Source organism: Podarcis gaigeae, assembly GCF_964106915.1.
Source record: "Podarcis gaigeae genome assembly, chromosome: 13".
NCBI lineage: Eukaryota > Metazoa > Chordata > Lepidosauria > Squamata > Lacertidae > Podarcis > Podarcis gaigeae.
This window is the reverse complement of record NC_139689.1, coordinates 10,323,945-10,336,973: the sequence shown is the minus strand read 5'-3', so window position 1 is coordinate 10,336,973 and position 13,029 is coordinate 10,323,945. Positions and strand designations below refer to the sequence as shown.

Sequence of the window (13,029 nt, the reverse complement as noted above, 5' to 3'; positions counted from 1 at the left end):
TAACCTTTCCCTTCTGGCTTTGGTCACAATGACTCAGGGTCCATTCCATGATTCTATGATTCTGTGAAAATCCTCTCCCCTACCCGCCAGCCTCTATTGGCATTTAGAAGAAAGCTCCCATTTAAGTCAAAGAAAGGGGTTGGAGAGAGATTTGGGTAAATAGCTGGGAGGGAAATGGTTAAAACCTTCCATTCCCACCATAGTTGTGAGCTGAATCATCATCATCACATTATGATGCAAGCATTTTAATATTTTTAAAATATTAACAATGTTAACCCTGATTTTTTTTAAATTAAAAGTATATCATTTAGACCTCAGTTATGAATTTTATAGCATTGCCATTTAATTCTTACATTCTTATCTCACTATTCCATGAATGGTTCCTGCCCCCATTTTATCTTCACAACAGTGAAGGATGTTAAGCTGAGAGAGAGTACCTGGCCCAAGGAAAGTTTCTGAGTTCTCTGGGGATATGAACCTTGCCCTCCTGGGTTTAAGCTCACCATGCCCTGCCCTAGACGCAACATGGCCTCTTCATTTCACTCCCCCATTTCAAGTATGGAGTCCATAGAATCAAAACAAGAGAGGATTAAATTAGTCATCTGTTACTCAGAATACATAGATCTTCTGGGAACCTATAATGTTGTGGGAACCTATAATGAGCCACAAATCTGACAAAACTAGATCTCCGTTCGTCAATATTTCTATACAGCTTTCAAATATAGAAAAGAAAGGAGATATTAGGGGGCTAATCATTCACAAATGTTGTCCACGGTCCTTTACACTGCAGTTGGCACAGCCACAATATGGAAGGCATGAAATAATTTGCAAGGTAAGCTTTAGGAAGGAGAGGTGGCTCATATCCTTTGTCAGGAATGGGGAGGCTGTGGCTGTGCAGATCCTTTTGGACTTCAGCTCCCACACTGCTTGACCATTGGCCATGCTGGCTGGGGCTGGTGGGAGCTGGAATCCAACAACCTCTGGAAGAACTTAGGTCCACCAGCCATCTTAATTTAAAATGGACCCCTATCTTTCTCCCACGATTATCTGGATATACAATGCACATTGTAATGCTTCTGCAGTTTTCCCTGATAGCAGGAATGCCATTTGGAACCTGGCAGCCTGACTTCATAGTTCCTGCAAAGAGCTTAAAATGGTCACATGGTTCTCTCGTTCCCATTCTTCATCACAATAAACCTGAGAAGTTGATTAGGCCAAGGTTCATGACTGTGTCAGGATTTGAACTCAAGCTTCCCAGGCCCTAGTCCAACACACTAAACACTGCACCATGCTGGTTCTTTTCCATAGGTGACATACTTTAGAGTTACTGCGAGGATGCGGAGAAAAGATTTTCAGTAGCTTAGAATTTTATACCTATCCACCAAGATAAAAAGCACACTCAGGCTTAGATTCCTCCCTTTCTCCTCTTCCATCCACCTCTGCCTTTCTTATGCTTTACTCTTCTAGCCCTGTGTGTGTGTGTGTGTGTGTGTGTGTGTGTGTTTGTCTGTCCATCTGTCTGTCTAAATATAGTAAAGGTTGGCATCAATTTTCCTACTTTGTGTGTTTTCCTCATGTTTTGTAGGGGCCATAGCCCAGCAGTAGAGATAATGGTTATCTTGACTGAACTCAATCCTCAACATCAACACCATTAAGTAATTTCGATTGGCATATTTTAACTTGGGGGTTGCACATGCAATTGTCGACAGCTCTGTAGTGACTAAAATGATTATGAACATTTATTCATTTATGTGTTGGCTTATATTTATCACAGCCATTCATCTAAAGATCACAGGGTTGTTCACAACATTATTTATTTATTTCAATGTTATTTATTTCTGTCCATCACTTTCTTCTCCCACCCCATCTCCTGTTCTAAAGAAGGCATGAAGTACAACCAAACAACAGTCAGTGAGTTTATCCTTCTGGGCTTCACCGACATCCGGAAACTGCAGCTCCTGTTATTCACCACCCTTCTCTTTTCCTACCTTCTGGCCATCCTAGGCAATGCTGTGATTATCACGGTTGCTCAAATAGATCACCGGCTACACACTCCTATGTATTTCTTCCTCCAGAATTTCTCTTTCTTAGAAATTGGCTTCACCACAGCAATAATTCCCCAAACCTTGGTCCATCTTTCAACCGGCAATAAACACATCACTTACATTGGTTGCATGATACAGTCCTTCTTATATTTCCAACTGGGAACTACCGAGTTCTTCCTCTTAGCTATCATGTCCTACGATCGATATGTAGCCATCTGCAATCCCTTGCGATATCCAGCCATCATGAACCATTACTTATGCATCACGCTGGTTGTGTTTTGTTGGGTTGGCAGTTTTCTCCTGATCATTGGTCCAGCAATGCTTTTCCTACAGTTTCCAATATGCAAGTCCAACGTCCTTGACCACTTCTTCTGTGACAATACACCGTTGATCAAACTCGTTTGTGGGGACACATCACTTTTGGAATTCTTTGGGTTCATCACTGCTGTGCTTTCTGTGCTGGGAAGCTTGACAATTACAGTAATGTCATATGTTAAGATAATCCAAACCATCTTACATTTCCCCACTGCCACAGGGAGACAGAAGGCCTTTTCCACTTGTGCCTCTCACTTCATTGTGGTGTCCCTCACCTACGGGAGCTGCATCTTCCTTTATATCAAACCAACACAGAGCAGCAAAGTGGAGTTTGGCAAAATGGTGGCCGTCCTCAATACTGTTGTGTCCCCTTTGCTCAACCCTTTCATCTACAGCTTGAGGAACAAACAGGTTCAGGAGGCCTTGAGAAATTTGTTTGGGCAACTCAAAACCATTGCTAAGGGACCAGGGACCATCTGAAAAGGAACTGTGAAAAGAGATCATCTGAAAAGAGACTGTGAAAGGAAATGGGCATTGTATTATTCTTCAGAAGTATCCATCTTTGCAGAAGCTCTGCCTAGAAAAATTAGTGTTACACTCCATCTTGAAACATCATCATTACCAGGGAGGACACAAGGTTACGTATAACCGTAATCATTTTGTGAATCTTTGTACAGTGGTACCTCGGGTTACATATGCTCCAGGTTATATACGCTTCAGGTTACAGACTCCACTAACCCAGAAATATTACCTCGGGTTAAAGACTTTGCTTCAGGATGAGAACAGAACTCGTGCAGCGGCGGTGCAGCGGCAGCAGGAGGCCCCATTAGTGGTGCTTCAGGTTAAGAACACTTTCAGGTTAAGAACAGATCTCCAGAACAAATTAAGTACTTAACCTGAGGTACCACTGTACTTTTGTCCATTTGCTGTATTTATTTTTCCCAATTTGAACTATAAAATGGTGATTTTCTTGAGTCAAAACAAGAGTACCCTTAAACATTTTTAGGAACAAGAAAACACTGATCATTACTATTATTGTTCTTTAATTCTGTTAAATAAATGTATTATTTAATTTCATTTCATTAAACAGACAAACATATCCATATACTACATACTGTTCTGGAAGACGTATTATATATTATGTTATATAGCACAAGTTCTACTTTGAATTAGGCTTTGCCAGCATCCTGTAGTTGAGATGGTTTTTCATGCAATTCCATAATTTGAGATTGAGGAAAGTAACATTTCCCACACCAAATGATGTGCTTGTTCCCTGCCACAAACCCCAAAGCTGATGGTTTTGAACATAGCTATTCTCATTTGCAAATTTGGTAAGGAAAGGTGTTGTGAAAGCCACCCATCATGAGTTGGTTCAGATGCTCTTGCTCTGGACTTCCTGAATTGAACAAGGATTTGGATTATTTGGCCTAAAAGGTATAAAGAGAGGTTTTGCGAACAAAGGAGGGTTTTCTTTCCCCCCTTTTTCCTTTTTCAAAACTTTTTGTTACAGTTTTTGACATGCCACAAGAAGTATCACAGGCCTATTTGAGTTGGTTCACACTTATCCCTCCTCTCTTTCTTTTGAACTACACCAGTTTATTTGTCCTTTATTAAATAAATGTCTGCAGTCAAAAAGCACCTTTCAACGCATCTTTAACTTGCCTGTTCCTCAGGCTGTACACAAAGAGCGTCATAAGAGGACACAACACATAGTTAAGAAATGGCACTACTTTGTTGAAATTATGCCTATCACCCTGATCTGGTTCTATTTTAACCAGTTCATAACTCCCCTTCCTTCCATCATTTCAAACTGCATGAGTTTGTCTGAATTTTATTAAATACATGCTTGCAGGCAAAAGCATTTTTCAAAGCATCTTGGACCTGCCTGTTCCTCAGGCTGTACACAAAGGGGGTCATAAGAGGACAAACCACATTGTTAAGTACAGACACTACTTTGTTGAAATTATGCCCATCACCCTGATCTGGTATGATGTACATAGAGATGCAGCTTCCATAGGTGACAGTGACAATGGTGATGTGGGAAGCACAGGTGGAAAAGGCCTTCTGCCTCCCTGCAGCACTTGGGATGTGGAGAACAGTTGAGATTATATTCACATAGGACACAACAGTGATAGGTAAAGTCCCCAGTAGTGTAAACACTGAAAGAATAAAGGCGGAGAGCTCCAGAAAATGTGTGTCACCACAGAGAAGATGGAGTAATGGTTTGCTGTCGCAGAAGAAATGGTCAATGATGTTTGAGTCACAAAAAGGAAATTGAATGAATAGCATAGTTGGGGCCAAATCACAGCAAGTGACCCAATCCAAGAGAACAGCACCAAAAGTTGCAGACCTTTTTCATGATGGTGGTGTATCTTAGGGGATTGCAGAGGGCCACATATTGGTCAAAGGACATCACAGTTAGCAGGAAGAAATCTGTGGTTCCCAGGAAGAAATAGCAAAACAATTGACTTATACATCCAGCATACAAGATTGTTTTCCTGCCAGTTGGAAAGTTGAACAACACTTTAGGGATGGCAGCAGTGGGTGTGTCCAATTTCCAAGATGGTACAATTCTGAAGGCATTGGCATAATACCTGTGGATGTCATTTGGTTTATTTTATTTTTGCTTTAATGGCTATCCCACTTGTCCTCCAACCAAGATGCCATATATAGTTCTGCCTTCTCTATTTCATCCATACAACCATTCTCTGAGGTAGGTAAAGCTGATACATTTTGAATGGCTCAATTTCATCCAGTGAGCCTCGAGACTGAGCAAGGATTTGAGCCCTCATCTCCCAGATCCTAGTCCAAAAAATGTCAAAGAAAAATGAAAAGTACATTACATACTTATAAGTCTGAAGGAAGTTGAAATCACACTAGTTTATTGTCCAATAAACAGCTTCCTTCTTTATTGGGTCAACTGGCATGTTTCTAGGAGTCCAGAGCCCAGAACCAATGGAAGCATACAGTACAGGCCTCTGTGGCATCCTATGGAGCTAACTCCTCAAACATCTGACCTGGTAAAGTGGAGATGAGCATAGCCTTTCTGTCATCTACCAGAAGAGGAAGAGCAAGGTGGCAGTCAGGTCAAGGCTGCATGTGTGCAATGGCAGGAGAGCTGTATTGACCCTGATGGTGGGGCCACACAGCCCCATCATCCTCACCTTCCCTCCCTTCTGGTATGTGGCAGTGATCTCACTGTTGCAATCTGCTCCACTGGATGAACCACTCCTGGCTCCTTTCCAGGAAACCGTGCATTGAATTACAGTCTTTCTGACCCTCATACATTGGATAATATATTCTGTGTCCTTTGCCTCGTGTGTATGTGCCTGTATGCAGATCATGGATTACCAATAAGATGCCCCTCAGAAGTTGTTGGACTACAAATCCCATCAGCCTCAGCATGTATAGCTATTGGTCAGGGACAGCAGTATCAACAGTCCAACTTCATGTGGAGGGCACCGTTTTGGCTACCACTGATATATATAGTCCACACCAGCCCACTTTTGTGGACTCCCGTGTTGAGGGGGGGCTGTCCTGATAGGTTCCTGCACTTTAGAACTGACCACTTCACCACTGTCTACATGCTGGTCTATGAGAAGGAGATCTGGTATTCATTCAGTTGTTTTCTGATTTCCTGGTATCAACCAAGGTTACTAGAGGTCAACATCATCATCATCATTATTTTTAAAAAAAGTTTAAGAAGTTTGTTCCTAGCAATCATTCCCTAGAGAATTAATTACCCTGAAGTGAGAGGCAAGTTTTGATCCTTGGAGGCATCTCAACTTGGATGGTTTAATTTTTAAGAAGTTAATAAGTAGACTGGAGCTTGGGAACTAATCAGTTGTTTAAAAAAGGTTTGAAGTTAATTATCTGTCAAGTTTCTAGCAATGCTCTATGAAAAGGCCTATGAAAACTAGATTTTTAAAAGTCCTGTGTAAAAGTGTAATTTAACATCAGTGTAAAAAGACATACTGTATATTTAAAATCAACATGCTTTTGAAAAAGGTCCTCCTTCTGACAGGTAGAATGTCATGTTTAGAGTTGAGGTGAAACTACTCATGGCATTTCACAAGCACTTCCAGCTCTGTCAAAATCACTCTTATGGCAACTTTTTCTGTGCACAAAAAATAAAAAAATAAAAATTTGTTTAAATTCCCACCACTTGCCCACACTCTCAGTTCCTCACAATTGCCCTCAGTTATGCCAACCAGTCAAATCTGGGTGGCTGTAAGGGACTCTGATCTGCTAGAATAAACTAAGGTTGCTGGAGGTCAGAAATTATTCTGTCACAGTTTAATAAATTTGTTCCTTGAATTCATTCCCTAGAGAATTAATTACCACCCAGAAAATGAATAAGAAGCACAACTTGATTCATAGAGGTATTTCAGCATAGATACTACTACTACTATTATTAAGAAGTTAATGAGTAGACTTGGAGTTTAGGAAAATATATAATAAAGTTTAAAGTTTATTATATAGCAAAGTTTCCTGCAGTACTTTTTAGATAGTCTATGAATACTGGGATCGGTTGTTTTTTTTTTAACAATCTAAGTCCCCTAACTTAAACATCAATGTACAATAATATACCTTTTAAATCAGCACTCCTTTGTAAAACTGTTGTCATTTGTATTCATTTCTGAAAAAAAAGCAGCTCTCTTTAGAAATGAACAAACACTTTCCACTTTGACAAAATCACTTTTATGGCAACCTTTTCAGTATTCTGGAGAAAATTAAAATTAAACACCACTTGTCGGCACCCTCAGTTCCCTACTATTGCTCTCAGTGATACCAGCTAGCCATATCTGGGTGAGTGCACATTTAGATACTTATAAAGTACTTTTGGAAAGCATTCAAGGAATGAGAGGAGAGGAGAGATGGGCTACAAGGAAAAGTTAGCATCCATTGATGGCGGTCAGGCCACTGCAAGCATGAAGAACTGGCAAACAGCTATTTCAGGAGACTGAAAGACTCACCATAAAACTGTAAACTCCACTGTAAGGGGGTTACAGTTCATTAAATAAATTAAATGTCTGCAAAGCATTTCATTGGGAGGAAGGTGTCTAGAAAATGGACCCATTTTTAATCACTGCAGACCATCACTTAAACAGGCAAAGGTGATGCCTATAGACAGAGCAAGGGTAGCTATCCTGTGGTCCTACCAAAGTTAACCACCACTGATGTACAGAGATCCAAAGATACATTTTTTGCCAACTTCTAGTTGTTTTCTTGCTTTGCTCAGCATGCTGGCAGGTCTAGTGTGTATGTTTTTATATGTATAAATAACAATTGGGGACTTCCTCCACTTGGCCAATTGTTTCCTGTCCTTAGTTATGGGTGCAACACATTCCACTGTGGGGGCAGGGAGGGCTGAGTGGTAAAGCATCTGATTTGCACACACAAAGTCCTGAGTTCAATTGCTACCAACTTCAGATAGGCCTGGGAAAGACTGGAATAATCATCAGCTCCTAACCTGGAGATTGAATTTGGGACCCTCTGAATCTGGCCCTGGCAGCTGGGAGCTGTGGTCCAAACATGTGGAGAGCATGGGTTGGAGAAGGCTAATCTGTGCAAATTAACACAGCTTTATTCCATTTAAGAATGAACGTCCTCCTCCCAAGGGACCTTTAAGTAAAGCTTGTCTCACGAGTATTCCATGGAGAGGATGATGGAAGACACCCAGCTGTGATAAGATTTAAGTGACACAGGAAATCTATATTATAGATCTGGTGCTGAAAGCTGCATCATACCAAGGTAAGGCATATTATAGCATATTATACTGCTTTGCTTTATAAAGGTATTCAGAATTTTCTTATTTTCATTATGGCCAAACGCGTCAATTATTCCTTTTTCTGAGAGAGACATATCTAGGGTAGTATCAGTGCCAAGCTATATGATTAAATAGTTAACTAGTACAAACATTTGGCAAATCAGCTTGTATTTACATATTTTTTTAAGTCTTCATGAAAAAAATCCCCCTAATGTGCACATTTCTTCCTAATCTACATGTTTTTTAAAGCAATTTATTATAATATAATAAACTTTGACATGTTATTGTCACCAATGTGTGCATTTTTATGGACTTTCTATCCTAGTATATGCACATCTGCACCCACTACGTGGCTGGAGAACAGCATTCCAATATTTCGAGAACTGAATTTTTTGAAAAATGATAACCCCCCCCCCCGTTTATGTGTTATTAGTTGTTTTGAGAGCCTTCAACAACACACATTTAACAAGAATGTAATGTGAAGAATGTTGACGCTTTCCTTAACAACTTTGCTCCCACGCTTTTGCTGACTTGGTTGTCCTTCTGTGGCGATAATGTCATAGACCATTTTTTCTGTGACTATGGTACAATGATAAAAGTTCCTTGAAATCAGGTGCAGCTCTTTCTGACTCTGGAGGACATTCTGTCTGGACTGGTGTTAGTCATCTCCTTGTCTGTCTCGGGTGTCTCTGATGATCATTGCCACCATTTTGCACATGTACTCCATAAAAGGTCAGCAAAAGAGGTTTCCAACCTGCGCTTCTCATTATTATTATTACCATTACTATTTATAGCAGAATTTGACCACTTTTGCCATTATATTCATAGTATTCCCTCCCTTCCACCTGTGTTCCTTTAGGCACTGTGGCTGGACTCCAATTACACACTTTTGGAAATCTTAGAGCTCTCTCACAACCATTTTGGACAAGAAGGCTTCTATGTACTCTGACTTCAAGCCACAGACGCCGTACACGGTAATTTTCTGACCTGAGCTCCATGACAGTTAGCAAAGCTGTTGTAGCAATTTCCTGCCACAATCCCATTTGCTCAGCTTGTGATTTTGGTAATCCAACCATTGTCACAGTGAAGTCAGACTCTCTTTCAGGGCAGAGGCAGTCACAATACAATGGACATGGCGAGATGAGGTATTACGGAGCATGTGGCAAAGGGCAGGATGCCACCTTCCCTCCAGGTACAGAAACTGCCTATACTGTGGCAGCTGACTCTTAGGTCAACACTGGTGACACAGTGAAGTCTTCTGCCAAACTTTAGCTGAAGGAATATATGGCAGGGCTTGTGGTATCCACAACTCTATCCTCAACATTGCACTGATACCGTTCAGTTTCTGTTCCATAAGGTAACTGCCTCACTCAGCCTAAGTTAGGGCTGACCATGGTGATGTGCAAATTCACTAACTGTCTTCCTCACGCACTATCTCACAAACACTGTTATTAAGTCTTCATTAAGTGGAAGTACTAACCGTTTGTGTGAATGTCAATTACCAATAAATATTGGTGGTCCCAATGAATTTCTTTGCAGATATGTTGTCAGGCAAGGACTTTGTAAGTGATGAGTTCAGTGTTTGCATGTGTGCTTGACTCTTTGCATGTGTGCTTTGGATAAAGATGGCACTTGTAAATGGACATTTTCCCTCTATTTTTGCAGGTATGGTCAGTTGAATTCAGTTGTGTGAATTTCCACAGGTTATTTAGCTCAACTGGAAGAGCATGAGACTCTTAATCTTATGGTCTTGGCTTCAGGTCCCACACTGGGCAAAAAGATTTTTGCATTGCAGGTGTTTTGACTAGATGACCCTTGTGGTCCCTTTCAACTCTGTGATTCTATGACTCCGATTCTGAGTCTGAACTATATGATTCTGTGGTCTGATCCAGGCAGGCTTGGCTTAACTTCATAATGATAATGACAATGATAATGATAATGATAATGATAATAATGCTATTTATCTATACTCATCTTTTGCCAGCAGATAACTCATGAAAGTCAAGACTTTATGGAGAACCAAACAAAGATCAATGAATTTCTACTGCTGGGATTCACTGAGAACACCAAACTAGAGCTATTTTTCTTTGTCCTTTTCTTAATCATGTACCTGATGGCAGTAACAGGAAACATGATGATTATCACCATCACTCTCATGGATTTCCGCCTCAGGACACCCATGTATTTCTTCCTCCGGAATTATGCCATCTTGGAAATTGGATACACCACTGCTGCCATCCCAAAGGCGTTGTTCAACCTTGCATCTGGCAGGAAAACAATCTCGTATGCTGGATGTATAAGCCAATTGTTTTTCTATTTCTTCCTGGGCACCACAGATTTCTTCCTGCTGACTGTGATGTCCTTTGACCGATATGTGGCCATCTGCAACCCCCTAAGGTACACCACCATCATGAACGAGAAGTTCTGCACACTTTTGGTGCTCTTCTCTTGGATTGGGTCGCTTGCTGTGATTTTGGCTCAAACTCTGCTATATGTTCAATTTCCTGTTTGTGGCTCCAACATCATTGACCATTTCTTCTGTGACAGCAAAGCATTACTCCATCTTCTCTGTGGTGACACACATTTATTGGAGCTCTCCAGCTTTATTCTTTCGGTGTTTACGCTACTGGGGACTTTAGCTATCACCGTTGTGTCCTATGTGAATATAATCTCAACTGTTCTCCACATCCCAAGTGCTGCAGGGAGGCAGAAGGCCTTTTCCACCTGTGCTTCCCACATCACCATTGTCACTGTCACTTATGGAAGCTGCATCTCTATGTACGTCATACCTGAGCGGGATGGTGGGCAAAACTTCAACAAGGTTGTGGCCATTCTTAACAATGTGGTTTGTCCTCTAATGACCCCCTTTGTGTACAGCCTGAGGAACAGGCAGGTCCAAGATGCTTTGAAAAATGCTTTTGCCTGCAAGCATGTATTTAACAAAATGCAGAGAAACTCATGCAGTTTGAAATGATGGAAGGAAGGGGGAGTTATGAACTGGTTGAAATAGACCCATGATACTTCTTATGGAGTTTCAGAAGCCGAAATAAATAGTTTTCTCATTAAAACAAAAGCCTTCACTGTTGTGGAAAACCTGTGAATTATCACCAGAGCCTTATTTCATAGTTAGAAATTCATAGAATCATAGTTTTAGGCAGTGTTATTTTTCTATAAAAATTAATGCCAGAACTCACCATGAACCTCTCCCTTGCTCTCTTATAATGGCAATGGTGCCCACCTGAGAGGTGCCAGAACTGAGTTTTGATGAACTTTGGCTCACAAGGACCCTCGTACCTACGCGACCACCTCTCCTGGCATGTCCCATAAAGGACCTTTCAGTCTTCAAATAAAAACATCTTGGAGATCCCGGGCCATAGGGAGGTTAGGCTGGCCTCGACCAGAGCCAGGGCTTTTTCGGCTGTGGCCCATATCTGGTGGAATGCTCTGTCACAAGAGACTTGACATCTTTCTGCAGGGCCTGCAAGAAAGAGCTGTACCACCAGGCCTTTGGCCAAGGCACAGTCTATCCCCCTCTCTCCTTCTGTAATCCTCATAGAACTCTAACGCAATGGTTGCCATTAATTTGATTCTGAATTCATTTTAGAATGTATTTTAATTAATTGACTATGTGATTTTATGTACACTGTACTATTTTTACTTGTTGTTACCTGCTCTGAGCCCGGCTTTGGCTTAAGCTTTTTGTGGAAATTGTGTTTTTATTCTTTTCACACATACTAATCATTGTATCTTTTTCAAGGAAGAACTCTTTACTGTAGAAGATTAAATAACCCTTTAAGTGCCACGAGGGGGCAGCACTATGCAGTTTTGTCAGCACAACAACCACCTGAGGGAGGAAGCCTGTGCTCCTGTTCATATATTCTGCCAGGGTGGTTACAAGTCCCTGGTCACACCCATACCATACATTTAATGCACTCCTATAGCACTTTAAAAACTATGGCTTTCCTCAAAGATTTATGGGACCTGCAGTTTACTAAGGGTGCTGGGAATTGCAGCTCTGCAAAGGTTTTACTAGCAACACCTCCGTTCTTGTGAAAACTGGGGCTTCTGGTTGGAATACCCTATTGTGAAAAGTCCAATTTGTGAGAGAAACAAATCACATAAAATGGGTCACCATGTGCTTCTAATGCATACACATTTTTGCCAGCATCTACACAACATTGTTGGCATTCAGAATCCCCCAGCCCCATTCAATTTGGATTTACCTTTTCAGGGGGAATTCTAATAAACCACACACACACACACAGAACACACACTTGCAATATCTGAACAACTCCTTTTGCAATACTAAGAGTTGTCTTCAAAGTTGGTCCTACTCAGAGTAGACCCATTGAAATTAATATAGCTGCCAATTTAGACCAATTAATTTCAGGGTAGAACTTAGTAGGCTACAGCCCTAAGCTCACATCTGGAGGAACCCAAAAGAGGCTCCTATCAGGTATCCTGGTGAAAAAATAGTAAAAATGGCTGATCTGTTGTTAGATATGGTTGCTTGTTACAATCTGCTTCATTGGGTTAATGGTGGAGAAACCTGATGAGCCTATCTCCCTCTCATAGTTTTCTCATGAAATCTGCCAGTGATAGCTACTGTGTGAAAAATCAGCTTTGGACGGGGAAAAGGCACTGGGAGGATGCAAGAAAAGCACTGTGATGTCATACCCTCCATATTTTGGAGATCTGATACCAGGACGTGTGTCTTCTGGGATGCACTCCCAGGCAAGTCATGTGACCCACGCCTCACTGTACCCTGATAAAAGTGCTTTTCCAGGGTGAGACGGCGAGAGTTCGCAGCACGCAAAATGGCTGTTGTGATCTTGCATGGGGGGGGGAGGGATGTCCCATTTTTTCTGGGACACACAACCGGTATGTGATATTTCGAAG

General features: G+C 41.2%; 1 protein-coding gene across 1 annotated transcript; it reads left to right on the top strand.

The window, feature by feature from the left end:
- Nucleotides 1–1,886: 1,886 nt before the first annotated feature.
- Nucleotides 1,887–11,104, top strand: LOC310830735 (olfactory receptor 6E1-like; the record flags this gene model as incomplete). Its single annotated transcript, XM_083710563.1, has 2 exons — nucleotides 1,887–2,252; nucleotides 10,505–11,104. The coding sequence occupies 2 exons, from the start codon at nucleotides 1,887–1,889 to the stop codon at nucleotides 11,102–11,104; spliced, it is 966 nt and encodes a 321-aa protein (XP_083566689.1).
- Nucleotides 11,105–13,029: the final 1,925 nt, after the last annotated feature.